This window comes from Solanum pennellii, chromosome 4, assembly GCF_001406875.1.
Source record: "Solanum pennellii chromosome 4, SPENNV200".
NCBI lineage: Eukaryota > Viridiplantae > Streptophyta > Magnoliopsida > Solanales > Solanaceae > Solanum > Solanum pennellii.
The window spans coordinates 69,605,566-69,619,376 of record NC_028640.1 but is presented as its reverse complement, the minus strand read 5'-3'; the positions used below and the strand labels follow the sequence as shown (position 1 = coordinate 69,619,376).

The 13,811-nt window shown below is 32.7% G+C and overlaps 1 protein-coding gene across 1 annotated transcript; it reads right to left on the bottom strand.

The window, feature by feature from the left end:
- Positions 1-200: 200 nt before the first annotated feature.
- LOC107017978 (30S ribosomal protein S1 homolog A) lies at positions 201-6,940 on the bottom strand. Its single transcript, XM_015218296.2, has 8 exons — positions 6,008-6,940; positions 4,751-4,825; positions 4,598-4,669; positions 4,031-4,111; positions 3,703-3,800; positions 2,479-2,604; positions 751-799; positions 201-592 (listed from the first exon to the last, which is right to left on the bottom strand). The coding sequence occupies exons 1-8, from the start codon at positions 6,866-6,868 to the stop codon at positions 413-415; spliced, it is 1,542 nt and encodes a 513-aa protein (XP_015073782.1). The 5' UTR covers positions 6,869-6,940; the 3' UTR covers positions 201-412.
- Between the last annotated feature and the right edge of the window lie 6,871 nt (positions 6,941-13,811).

Below are 13,811 nucleotides of genomic sequence, written 5' to 3'. Positions count from 1 at the left end.
TCTAATCGGCTATTTGTGTAAAAATCCCATCATAATTCAATTGGTTGCATTTAGCAGCCTTACTCCTACAAGAAATTGAAAAAAAAAATTAAAAAGATTACACAGGTTACAAATTGGCTTCAAAGCATATTGGAGGCCAATGAAATTATATGAGCCAACTGATTGAATGCCCAGCATTGAAACTTTATACACAGAGTTCATTTATGAAAGCATGATATGTCAAAAAGGGATGTGAAACTTCAAAATTGTGTCAAATTTGAAAGTTAACAAAATGTGACTTATTAGTTATTACACAGTTCAGTAAAGAGTATAACTGGGATTTTGAACAATGGTACTTTGTCATGGATGCTATCTAATGACCTAAAGACGTGCCGAAAGGATATACAGTTCGATACATTTTTAGTGATGAGGGTTATTCCATGTTTACATTATCCCTATCAAACTTGAACCATTTCCAATTAGCATACATATTTTCTTCATCTTCAAATGGTAGCCTGTCGGTTGGAAGGGGTTCCAGTTTCTTTGTTGCTGAAACAGTTGGTAGGTTCTGTCTGAACTTCTTCGCCATCTGTTTTGCTTCAGAAAATACTCTCTGCAGTGAAGAAAGTACACTTGTTATGCAATTGTATATGTAATTTATAACGTTACGTGGAGTCTAAAATGGTCCATTAAGATGGTAGTGTTTAATACAAGCAAAGATGGCTGATTATAACTAGCTATGAAGGTGAGCAATATTTAAGAGAGACAAACCTCCTTGTCCGATAAAAATAACCCTGGCTCGCTTTCAAGGTTTGCAATACTGCATTTGACAAAAACAAGAGGATATCAAATTGACAAACAATTTGCTTGTTACAGGAAATCAAGATAACAATTCCTTGGTGGGATTTTCGTTCAGAAATTTAATATGGAAAGCGAGGAGTGGAACTGAGAATAAGCAGGAAAATAGTAAATCCATTGGCAAGAGCCTTAGCATCTCACCACTACAAAATTATCTAGCCAGGTCTTGTTAGCAACATGCTAAGTAGGACAGACTTCTACAACGAGATGCGCACATGAACAAGGAATTGGAAACTAAACAATAAAATATCATGTTCCATGCCGTAAAACCTTTGGAGCCCATATGATATCTATTGTGTTATAGATTGTCTAGTCCAAGCACCAAAGGTGGTGGCCTCGTGGTCAATGAAATAGTTCGAGAACAATGAGGATTTTTTCAGGTTCAAATCCAGCAGAAGCAAACACACTAGATGATTTCTTTTCAATTTGTTAGAGTCTTGGTGGACAGATTATCATGTAGCTGAACTGGTGGGAGGTAGCAAGTAAGCCATGAAATTAGTCGAGGTGGGACAAAAATGGAGCTTGAGTTGGAAATTCTGAAATTGTTTTTTTGAACTGAACTGGTTTACCATGTACATTCATTACCATACGCAGTCTTAACTCACATGAGAATTATAACACATGTTTTTACCCCGGTTCAAAATTTGAGTCACAAATTTTATTTCTAGATAAGCTAGGTAAGTAACCTGGCAAAGGATATTAAAAACAATGAAAGCTGTTCAACGACCCAATGTACATAATGAGCAAGGTTGAGCTAAGAGTTATTATAATTTATAATGGCCACCAAGTAGTGGACTTCAAGGGCTGCCTCATTCCAAATGGAGCGAAATGGATACTGAATACTTGTATAGCGACCCTAACTAACTAGACTTAAGGCACAGTTGTTCCATAGTATTTTTTCGCCTGTTGTATGTCCGGGGGAGGGACAGTAGTTTGGGCTCTAGAACTGGGGTGAATGAGATAAGCCTAGGATCTCCAAAAAAAATCACTAAAGGGAAACTAACTCATATACTTTTCATCTGATATTGGAAAAAGTTGGACTCCTTATATGGACTTTTTTTTGGTGAAGTGGAATCCTTATATGGACTTAAGAAATTCTCCCCTCGTCACTAGATTTGGGGTTGAGTTAGGCCCAAGATCCTCTTTACATGGTATTAGAGAGGTTCATCCCAATTTATGATTTACTAATGTTGGGCCACCATATTAAATTGTTCATGCACCAGATGTCCAATGATGATGTGAGACTGGGTGTTAAGTCCCACAGCAGTGGGATGAGGAAAAGTTGGACTCCTTTTATGGACTTGGACAATCCACCCCTCATAAGCTACATTTTGGGGTTGAGACTTGAGTTAAGCCCAAAATCTATTTCCTTACAGTTTGTAACATATATTATTGTGAAGTTAATAGGGCATGGATAAATTAGGTAGTTGAAAATAGTTTTAGAAGATCTAAATACAAGCAACACGCCACTAGTTGAAAACTTTCCATTTCAAAAAGTTGAAACATAAACAATCTTAGTAGGGCATGCATAAAAAATGTATTAAGGTAATCCTTCGAGCCACAACTGATATCAGCATATAGGTGCAATTTATCCCTACCATTGAATAGGGCATAATCAAGCAAATTATCGTTACCACATACCTGAGAGATATTTTATCAGGAAACATTGACTTCACAACCATAACTTTCACCTTCTCATCAACTGCTAACAAGTTACTCATGGAAGTAACCTTGGCTTGGGTGACATTTGAGATGTGTAGCAAGCCACTGAGAATTGAAAAGGAAAACCATATAAAAATTTGAACAAGTTACTTTCTTTTTCTGGTGGAACAAGGAGCATGGCTCGCTTGTCCAAGAATGTACAAAACTTTATTTCCTCTTACTACCTAAACATATCATGAACTAAAACACCTGAATGGCACCATAAATGATATTTAATTGAATAACACAGGAGGTAGACATATGCACATGCATGATGCATCTAGAGTTCCATCGTAAGGGCACTAAAGAAATAGATATAATAATCCAATACAAGTATAGATCTGACATAAAATATTGTGATCCAAAATCTTTACTAATAGAAATATATATATCATCAGAAAGCTTAGCAACCCGAAGATATTATCCTGCTAGTTTTTTTTTCTTCAAATTTATGATAAAAAAACAACTCTACACCTCAATCAATTGAAAGTAAGACGAGCATATAAGATTCAAAACACCAAACAAGAATAGCTTCTTTTTTCTTTAATTGCAATACAGAATTAATAGATTCTCTTAGTTGAAACAAGGTAAGGGTCAAATGTGCCCCTGTATTATCCAAAATTAAGCAACTTTACCCTCCGAGCTCCGTTAAAATTTGGCCAATATTGCCACACTACTAGGAAAAGTCTCATTTTTGCCTTAACCTCAATGGAGCTACAACCTAATGGTAATTTTAAACCTTTGCATAGTTGAGGGGTAAAATTGAACCTTTTTTCCTAAAGAATTTGGACACGTGAGGCCACCCATTGCACAAAGGAGTTCCCATTAATGGCAAGAGTAAATATGGACAATTTGCTAAAGACGAACCAAAAGGTAATGGAGGACAAAGTTGGGCAATTTCATGCTGTACATGGGCAATATTAGGACCTCTTCCCTTGAAACAATTTAATTTCTACATGATTTTGAACAACTATAGTGGTTTACATTACTCTCCATCCTTGCATTTACCTATTTGTGCATAAAAATGAGAAAATACATGTTCATCACATTATGCACAAATTCAAAGTTATTCTAGACAATAGTTATTAAGTTTCTTAATTTTACATGCCAGTCCTAACCACAGCTAAGCCCGACTTTCTCCACTGGAAATAGAGTGGAAATTACCTTCGGTTTGTTTCACCAAGCCTTATCTGTGCGCCAAAGGGAAAAAGTCTTTTCACTGTTCCTTCCACAAGAGTCCCCTCTTGCAGATTTAACATTTGCTGTGGAATTCAACATTCAAAAGGAAAAGAAATAAAATAGGAAAAGAAATAATCAAGAGAGGTTCTCAAACAATAAATAATTCGAGGGGGAAAATCTTGATAGAGAAAAAGGCAACGGAAGAAAGGAACCCACCCCAACCAAAAGAAAAAAGTGATAAATAGAATAAATAGCAAAAACAATGAAAGCATGATGCACAAGAAACCAGGTTGTCATGGTGAGAAGAACTAACCCAAGCTTCCTTCTCACTAAGTATCAAGTCATTAGTTTCTTCATTTATTCTGGTAATAAGCACATTAATTCGACGCCCCACCTGAAATAACAAAAAAATAGATATAATAAGCAGACATAAATATAAAAGCAATCCATGTCATGATGGGAGCAGAAGATGCCTACAGTGGAGATTCACAAAATGTCTACATAGTGCAGACTGCATAGCACATTCTGGCCACCAAAAAAATTGCACGTTTCCTTTACTTGTATTTTATAACAATTTTATATTTTTGGGAAAGGTGCCAAAGAAGCAGCACTTTGCCGTTTACAATTTGGTACGCACGCAGTGAGCTTTACAAGAATGTGGCCAGCAACAGATTCAATCACACTGCTTCCTACATATCTATTGTTACAACTTAATAAATGTGATTTCATTTGCTACCAAATAAAAGCAGCACTTCAAAGCACTTTATTTTAGTAGTTAAATTGTGAGAGAGGATAGAATGTCGCTTGTTTAAAATGCAGAAGAAGAAATTCATAATGAAGTTCAAAGATACAGATCAATCGTATAAAGGTTCCAACTTACATTCTCCTTCAGCTCGGTGTAGCTATTAACTCTGTTCATCAATTCAGCCTTTGGAAGAAAAGCCCGTAAGCCCTGCATAACAACATTCAACCTGTTTAACACAGAAAAGTAGAACTGCAGTGAAGTCATGGAGGAAAGGGGTGACTGGATTACCTCTATTCTTGTAAGTAGACCACCAGTATTCCACTCTGTTATCTTCACCTCAATAGGTTCATTTAGTTGTTTAATCTGTGGCATAAATTAGTTAAAATGCCAAGTTATTGTGCTAATAAACTAGGATAAAAACAAACTAGAATAGAAACACCTAAAAGAGCTGAGAACTAAGTACTATCATCAAATTTGAGCCAGTACTTCGTGACACAGAACTTCCTCAGTCTTTCATAGCAATAGTATGTATTTTTACATCTTCTCTCTCAGAGCCCACTCATCCTTCATTTTCAATATTTTCTCATCATTCCTCCTTATGTTTGATCTTCCACCAGCCCCGTTTTTTGTTCAAAATATAACCGGAACCAATTTTCCTAGAGCTATATTATTTATCAGCATAAGTTGCACATGCAAACAGATCAATGATAGAGCAACTCAAGTTGTTCAAACGACAGTACCCAAAAATATTCTCCCAATTCACTATCTAAAATCGAAAACTATTAGAGATTAGTGAATAGGAAAAGTATGCTGATTTTTAGGTCCCGAATTTAGAAATAAAGAATATATGATGATGACATTTAGTGCTTCTGAGGAATAATATTATCAATAGCATATGTTAGAGCCAGATTTAACTGTTCTTTTAACAACATTTAGAAATTTCATAGAGTTTATGGTTCTATTTACTATAGGAATGCAATGGACCTGAATAGAGCGCAATGGATACAGAGGATTATATCATATAATCAACCTCAACCAATTTGGAATTGACGCAAATTGACTGATTGATGACTACTCAGGCTCAAAACTTAGGAGAACAAAACATGAACTTTTGTAATAGTTGTTAAGGAAAAACAATTCCTGAACGAATAATAGGTGCCTCCTCGAGTAAGCAGTTTAACAAAAAGGACAACTAAGCAATACAGATCAAAGTATAATCGTTCTCAGAATGGACAGAGTGATCTAATTTTAAGCTTTAAGTACATTTTCAAACAAGTTTCTAATATCTCCAAGATGAAATTGCAGGGCAAGATTACACCATAAGCAATTCAAGTGAAGAAATAATAGTATGGAAATAACAATTATCTAGAAGAATTTGTGGTAAGATCCAGTTAATAAAACATAGAGTACTTTAGTAGTTCCATTAATAAGGTAAAACATAAAGCTAATCCCAACTTACATTGGACTAGCTAACAATCAAGTCCCCTATCGATGAAAATCTAAACAACTTTGCATATAATAAGAGAACGAAAGTGAGAAAAGAACCTGCCTCACTCGATGCCAAGCAATGCGTCTAAAGAGCCTTCTTGTTGAAAGTAGTGGTCGACCACTGAGAGTTCTTCCAAGAACCTCAGCAAAAAGAACAGTCCCAGGCTCCACAACGGGCTTCCCGGGCGTTGATTCCCCACTCACTGCATCATCGTAGCTCACAATTCCCATTTTCCCTCTCACCAAGAATTCCTCAGCATCCTTCTCTAAATCACACAGCAAATAGCCCATCTCTTTGTCATACAAAGGCAAAACATCCTTAGTTAACATTGTACCCAATAGGTCAGCACCAACACTCACATCAAGCTTATTCTCATTCCCCGAAACCACAACACCTACCACCAAATCACCCGGTTTCGGGTCGTAATACTCTACACTAACCTTCTTACTCTCTTCTACAACTGGATGAACCTCTTCCTCCTGTTCTATATCACTTTCTTCTTCATTAGACTCTATAGGCTTAAATAACTTATAAAATGGCTCCAAAACTTCATCTTTACTAACTTTTTTCTGGTCCTCCTCTACATCTGAGACAACCCCATTATCTATTTGCTTTAAATATGGCTTATTATGCAATTCAAGCTCTTCACTTTCAGGCAATTCAGCCAACTGGGTAGTCCTAAATTCTTCAAAGATTTCATTTTTAGAGCAAAACAAGACATGGGTAGGCAAATTTATTTGATAATTCCAATGGATTGACAAATTCTTGGAAGATTTTGGGGTTCTAGGAAGTGGGTATTTTGGAGAAAGGGAAAAACCTGAGAATTGTATAGCTGTGTTGTAAATAACAGAGGTGTTGAGGGGCAAAATTGGATTGAAAATAGAGAAAGATTTACATGGAAGAAGAAGAAGTGGCATGTCTGCTCATCAGCTCGAATTGCCCGCTTGTTTCGTTATCTGTTTACGGTTTGCCTTTGATATTTTTGAACACTCCACAGACACACAAATGGGCCGACGAAGAGTTGGACCACTAACAAATTATGTTGGTTAAATGAATAAAATTGTATATAATAGCAAACTATTAATTCAAATTAAATGTCATAAATATAGTTTGATTTAATTGTATATTATAATAAAATATTATTATTTTCGCCTCTCTCCCTGGTGGAATCTCGCCCTCAACTCCTGTTGAGGTGGTAGTCTCGCTTGCCTCTCTCGCTTTTATACAAAAACACATGTATAAAATGTGTTTGTGTTTGTATAAAGCGAGAGAAAATTGAATATATACATATATTTTTATCCTCCACTCCCATATGTCGCTCTCCACTCTCACTTTATACAAATACAAATGTATATTTTGAGAAAAAATTGTATATGCAAATGCATATATTTTCGTCCTATACACTTATGATTATACAAATAGGATCTTCCCCTACCCAATTTTCTTTTGTGTTCCTCTGTTTCTCACTTTCTACAAACAACAGATTATACAATTGATTCTTTTGTATATGTATACCGAAATAGATTATACAATTGCTTCTTATGTATATATGTATAGCGAAATTGCCAGCTTCTTTTGTATATATGTATAGCGAAATAGTCATAGCAAACATAAAGTTTGCTATGGAGTATGATTATGCAAACTATTGTTATAACATACAAATGTAATTTTTGTGCCTGCTATATTGGGCTGTACATGATTGGGTTGGTTCGGTTTTCAAATATCAAACTAAATCATTCGTGTAAAAATTTTAAATTTATAAACTAAACCAAATAAAGTTCGGAACTTTTTGGATTTTTCAACCTCGGGTTTAATGGTTTGGATTTTTCAAATATCAAACCAAGCCATTGTGTTGACTTTTTAAAATTTTAAATCAAACCAAACTAATAAAGTTCGGATTTTTTCATATTTTTAGATTTTTTTACAGTAAAGCTTGCATACAAACATATTATTAACTTGTCCTCCAAATGTTTCTTTAGTCCAACCAAAGTACAATTATCTAAGGTGTTCCTTAAAAAAAAACAAAGTATGATATGAGTATTGATGACACAAGAATATTCAATAAAAAATAATAATGAAATCAACATATAAAATAAATATTGTAAAGACATAATGAAAATAATCATAATTTAGAAGAATTAAATCATGCTAAAATAAGTTTAATAAGTATTAGTTACATAAATAAATATTTAAGGAAAATAAAGTTAGATTATGTATTTTAATTGTCTAAATTTATGTAAAACTAAAGAACAAATATTCAATATTATTGTCATTCTTAGTGTTGAATTGATTTTCTTTTTACATTAATATTTATTTGATTTTGATTTAAGTTTTACTATAATCATCAATATCTATAAACTATAATTCTTATTGGACCATTCGGAATCCTAAGTTCTAAACTTAAAATATTATATTAAAAAATAAAAACTATGAAATAGTATAAGAAATATTTTTAAATGATATCAAAGTAAATATTTTTAGGCAACTTTCACATATAGCAAACATAAAATTCATGTTTGTATGCTATAACAAAGTTTGCATAATTGCGCTCCATAGCAAACATATTTATGTATAATTCGCTATACATATACAATTGAAACAAATTGTATAAAGCGAAGTGTATAAAACGAGAAAGAGAAAGAGACTTGGGCAGAGAATTGTATAAAAATAAACTGTATAATAATAAGTGTATAGAACGATTATATACAATTTGAATTTGTATAAAATGAGAAAGATAGAAAGGCAAAAGAGACTTGGGCAGGGAATATACAATTGAATGAATTGTATAAACGAGAAAGAAAGAAATTATATACAATTTGAATTTGTATAAAACGAGAAATAGAGAAAGGCAAAAGAAACTGGATTGGGGAGTATTTTTATTGTATAATTATAAGTGTATAGGACAAAAATATATCTATTTGCATGTGTATATACAATTTTCTCTCGCTTTATACAAACAAAAACACAATTTATACACTTTGCTTCTGTTTGTATAAGTGAGAGAGACGACGGTGACGAGCGAGATTAGGGAGAGTGGCTAGCAAGATCTGGAAGAGGGGAACAAAAATATCTGTATTTATACAATTTTCTTTGCTTTATACAAATAGAAACAGATTTTATACACTTGTGTTTGTGTAAAAGCGAGAGGAAGCGAGCGAGAGATGGAGCGAGAGAGGAGAGTGGCGAGCGAGAGTTTGAGGGAGAGAGGTGACTGGCAAACAGTTTGCTATGGGACACAATTAAATCAAAGGATGGTTATAGCAATTAATTTGATTTATTAGTTTGCCATCATATACAATTTTCCCATATTTTTATGTATAAAATACAATTTTAAAATTGCATATATAATGTCAGGTTGGGTTGGTCTTGGGTTGTTTTTTTTTAATTAAGACCAAACCAATCCAAATATAGTCGATTTTTTTTTTAATATCATACCAAATCACTAGCCGATTTTTTTCCGATTTAACTCGATTTATAATTTGATTCAATTTTATATGCCCCTAAAAGTTATTCTTTTTTACAGTTTGACCAACCAAAAAAAGCCCATAAATATATGCAATAATAGCATGGGCCGGCCACTTTTTTGGCCCATATTGAAGTTCATTGGATGTGAATTATGTGCTTTCACTATTTGTAATGAGTTCTCCAATTAATCAGTCAACGAAGTAAACCACATAGTTCATATTCAATGATCTTTATCAAATAATAATTGTTTACTACACAATATCATTATCGGTGATCAGAAAAATATTTGATTATTGGATTGATATTTTGCAACAAATTTAAGTCGCTTGTATGATTATTTGAAAAATAACAGCTCAAAGACAATTCGACATGACAAAAATAACATCAAAATTATATGTCCAAAAACACAAGTCACTTATTAATTGAAAAGCCTCAAAATTAAACATGCATTATTCAATAATACTTTTATAGTTTTAATCGTCACCACAATCAACTTTAGCTATAAAGATGCTAAACAATTAGAATGATCTAAAATCGAACCAAATCAACTATATAAAGGAGTCAAGATTGGATAAGGTTTGTGATAAATTAAGCCCACATAATCATAGGTGTACTCTCAATGGCCAAAATTGATCTACCCTAAAATGTTGTTTTAAGAATATTATTTTGTATTAAATCAAATTGGATTAGACCGTAGATTCTGGACCGCACGAACCTAAATAAACCCAATAAATTTTGCTTGGTTGAAATTAGACTTAACCTAATCCAGTTATCTTGTTTCGCATTAGTCCCACTTCATTGTCATTCCTGAAAAAATAATGTAAAGCGCATTTCACTTCCTCTCTAAAATGACAATAAAGTGTGGCCCTAATCATAGACCAAATAGGTAAATGGAGATATCGTCTAATTAATAGAACAATAAAATGAAAAAGAATTTAAATTTAATACAATAATAATGTACCTAGTTATGGACGTCACAATTTAAAAGTCGAGATCATGATAATACGGACTTTGCGAATGACGAAATGGTGTGTAAGTCGAAAGAATTAACACAAGACTCCCGAAGGAAATTCAAATCATAAACTATAGAAAACAACAAAGAATTTCTAAAAACCTAATAGCATAAGTATAAAGAGCATTTATTACAATTTTAGAATCTGAATACATCTCAAGTCTTTGAAATGAAAGTTAAGGACTTCTAATGATAGATGGAGATTAATGGCGATCCAGAAAGTATGATCTCACCACAACTCCAAAAGACATAAATCATTTGAATCCAATCAATCGTTACGAGGATCCCCTAACTAAGATCTACATCATAGAGATAATATAAGAACGGGTGAGCACAATTCACATATACTTAGTAGGTTAGACTGACGGGGCATAAGCAACTAATCAAACCAAGAAATAAACTATGAAACATTTCCACTTGCAAGCAGAAAGTCCCACTCCGACGGTGATGCCTCAATTTACATAATAACAGTGGAATAAAATAAATACACAAGAGTACATATAATACTTAAATCAACATATAAGCAAGTTACACAACACAACAAGCTGGTCAATGCAATGCAATGATCGAGATGATAAAATAATGGGATGACGTGGTGGTACGTAGGTCGTCGCATAACCTATTGTACACACTTTGTCTATCCTCTAGCTTCTAGACAAGGACCCATGGGGGGCTCGCAATCAATATATACCAATCTCAATATCCCATCAACTTGGCATCTCAGCGTGGCCAAAGTTACAAAGAAGTAAGGTGTTACATTTTCTTTCTTAAAAAAATAGTGTTTCTCCACTTTCTCGTATTTCCATGATCAATGATAATGTCGAATTAGGATGAATGCATCACAATACATACAACACAAAGACATAATAAATTCATTAAGGATTTTAAATATAAAGTTCTCAAACTCAACAAGTCATGAAACACACCTAAAATGATAGAGATTGATGAGGAATCCATTTAAAATTAGTCTTTGCCACTTAGAAACATTTCTCTCATTTTAAGATTATCAGACATTAACTCAATTTCCTATCCCATGCATCTCACTGTCTAATACATGGATAAGTCACACAACCTCTTGCTCAGGCAATTACTCACACATCACAAGTTTTCAGCAATAACTATCGATTTCACACGAGCCTCCGCACAGGCTAAACATCACAAATATGCATGAACACTTAACAACCTCTAAAACACATACTACAACTCATTTCACTGTTGATTCCCTAAGAAAGATCACTTACTCATCCCAGTCTAAAAGAGGGATAGTCAAATCTACCTCGAAGGTCGAAACTTCACTCGAACAACTCTACTGAAACAATTCCTCAACCACATAATGACCGAAACGATCCTCAACTATCAAGAATGAAAATAGTTCATCAAAAGTAGCCCAATGATATTCATATTGATAGGATTTGAAATCGAAAATAAAATAGTACGCCTAAAAAAATACTTCGAAAATCAAAAGGTTAAAACGATACTTTTAATTGAAAATCAAGTTCTACAAGCTAAGAGGAGTTCATGATTAAAAAATTCATCAAAACAAGCAAAGAATCAAGCTCCAAATCAAAATTTACTAATTTTATTTTTCATATTTTAATTTTATTTTTATAATGTATGCTCCATTCACCTAATTGGCCATTATTTAATTTGCTACCATTAATTTAATTAATTAATGCAGATGTAAGACAACATTTTAGAAGTGCATTTGATAAATAAAATAAAATAAAAAATTCATCCAAACGGCCACTTGTCCCAACAACATAAGTTCCTTTTAAAATGTCAATGTGGTTTTGTCTACCGTTTTCATCATCACAATTAGCTTATCCAAGAGAAAATTAATTATTTAAAAAGTTCATTATCACTGCAAAGGTCTACTATTCAATTTTGATTTTCCATCCCATCACCTCAAAAGTTTAGTGTTTAGTTCGATTAAATTTGAATTTATATTTTATTTTATTTTTATAAAAGATTAAAATGCTTTTAAAGGAAGTAATTTTATATATAATATTATTCAAATTCAAAATATCTGATTAAACATGAAAGATAACTTTTATTAAATAAATTAATTATATAAAAGAAAATATAATTTAAAAAATTATTTATTTATATAATATGGAGTTAATATTGATTTTTCTTGACTTATTTGTCTATTTATTTCTATACTTTGTTAGTAAAAATCCTAATGTCATCACTAATTAACAGTAATTACTAAATAAATCACTATATTTTTTTCTTAATAAATGTGAAAAGCAGAAACATAAGTAAATTAGTTGAAGAATAAGATTAAGACTTCCAACTGGTACTGTTTAGGTATGATCTGGAAGTAATTATATGACAAAATTCACAATCATTGACTATATAGCACATGCAATGTTTCACAAACTTAATACTATGATTTCCACTAATCAAATTAGTCCACTTATTAAAAGATGTCACCAATTGTTTAAATAAAATGTTATAATGCTTGTTGTCCTCATTCATTCATGTATCGATTGATAGTGGAGTTTTAATTAATTGATAAAATTCCTACTATAGTATGTAACTTCTAAATCATTTTCTACACTTATACACCAATCAAATGTCCTTCATAGATAAATGGGGTTTGACTTCTATGTATTGATAAATCGACAAAATTGGCATATGACATGTCTCTCCTAATTGTAGTTTGATATATTGTGACATTTGCTAGGTTTGAAATATAAGTTCTGAAATATAAATATATTGAACCTTTATTTATTATCATTGTTCACATCTATATATATAGATAATATATGTTTTAGTTGAAATTAAGGAGTTTTGTGAATTTGTGACTTCTATATCACGTCTATCATGACTAATATAATAACTCAAAAGATAAGATGATAACGAGTGGCTAGGATTATGCGTATGGATTTATATGAAATCGATAATTTTTGTTTAAATTTTATATTTATTTTTAAACATTTGTTGATCATGTAAACATAGTATTTAACAAGGTTTTAAAGGTGTGAACAGGAAATGGAGGGTTGTGACTCTCCTGAAGGGTTGTCACTTTGCCGGAGGGTTGTCACTTTAGTGACCTTTATGAAAGGTTGTGTCTTTTCTAAAGGGACGTGACCGTTTGAAAGGTTGTGCCTTTTCCAAAATATTGTGACCATTCTAGAAGGTTGTCTTCTTTCCTAAGATTTGTGACCTCTACCATTTGTTGGCTATAAATAGAGAGGTTGTCTCTCATTTTTCAGTATCGAGTTCTTCCCTTCTTATACATACATTTCTTACAAATAAAATCAATCGATCGTGCCTGGGTGTGTGATTTATTGTTGTCATTTTGAGTTCGTTGAAATTATTGAAGTTTGAGATACCGCTACTTCTTTAATGGTTAATCCGTTTTATCTTGGGATAAA

Coding starts and splice junctions, on each gene's coding strand:
- LOC107017978 (XM_015218296.2), bottom strand. CDS start 6,868: ATGCCACTTCTTCTTCTTCCATGTAAATCTTTCTCTATTTTCAATCCA. Junction 4,826..6,007: donor CTTGGCATCGAGTGAGGCAG/GTTCTTTTCTCA, acceptor TTTATGCCACAG/ATTAAACAACTAAATGAACC. Junction 4,112..4,597: donor ACACCGAGCTGAAGGAGAAT/GTAAGTTGGAAC, acceptor TTGTTATTTCAG/GTGGGGCGTCGAATTAATGT.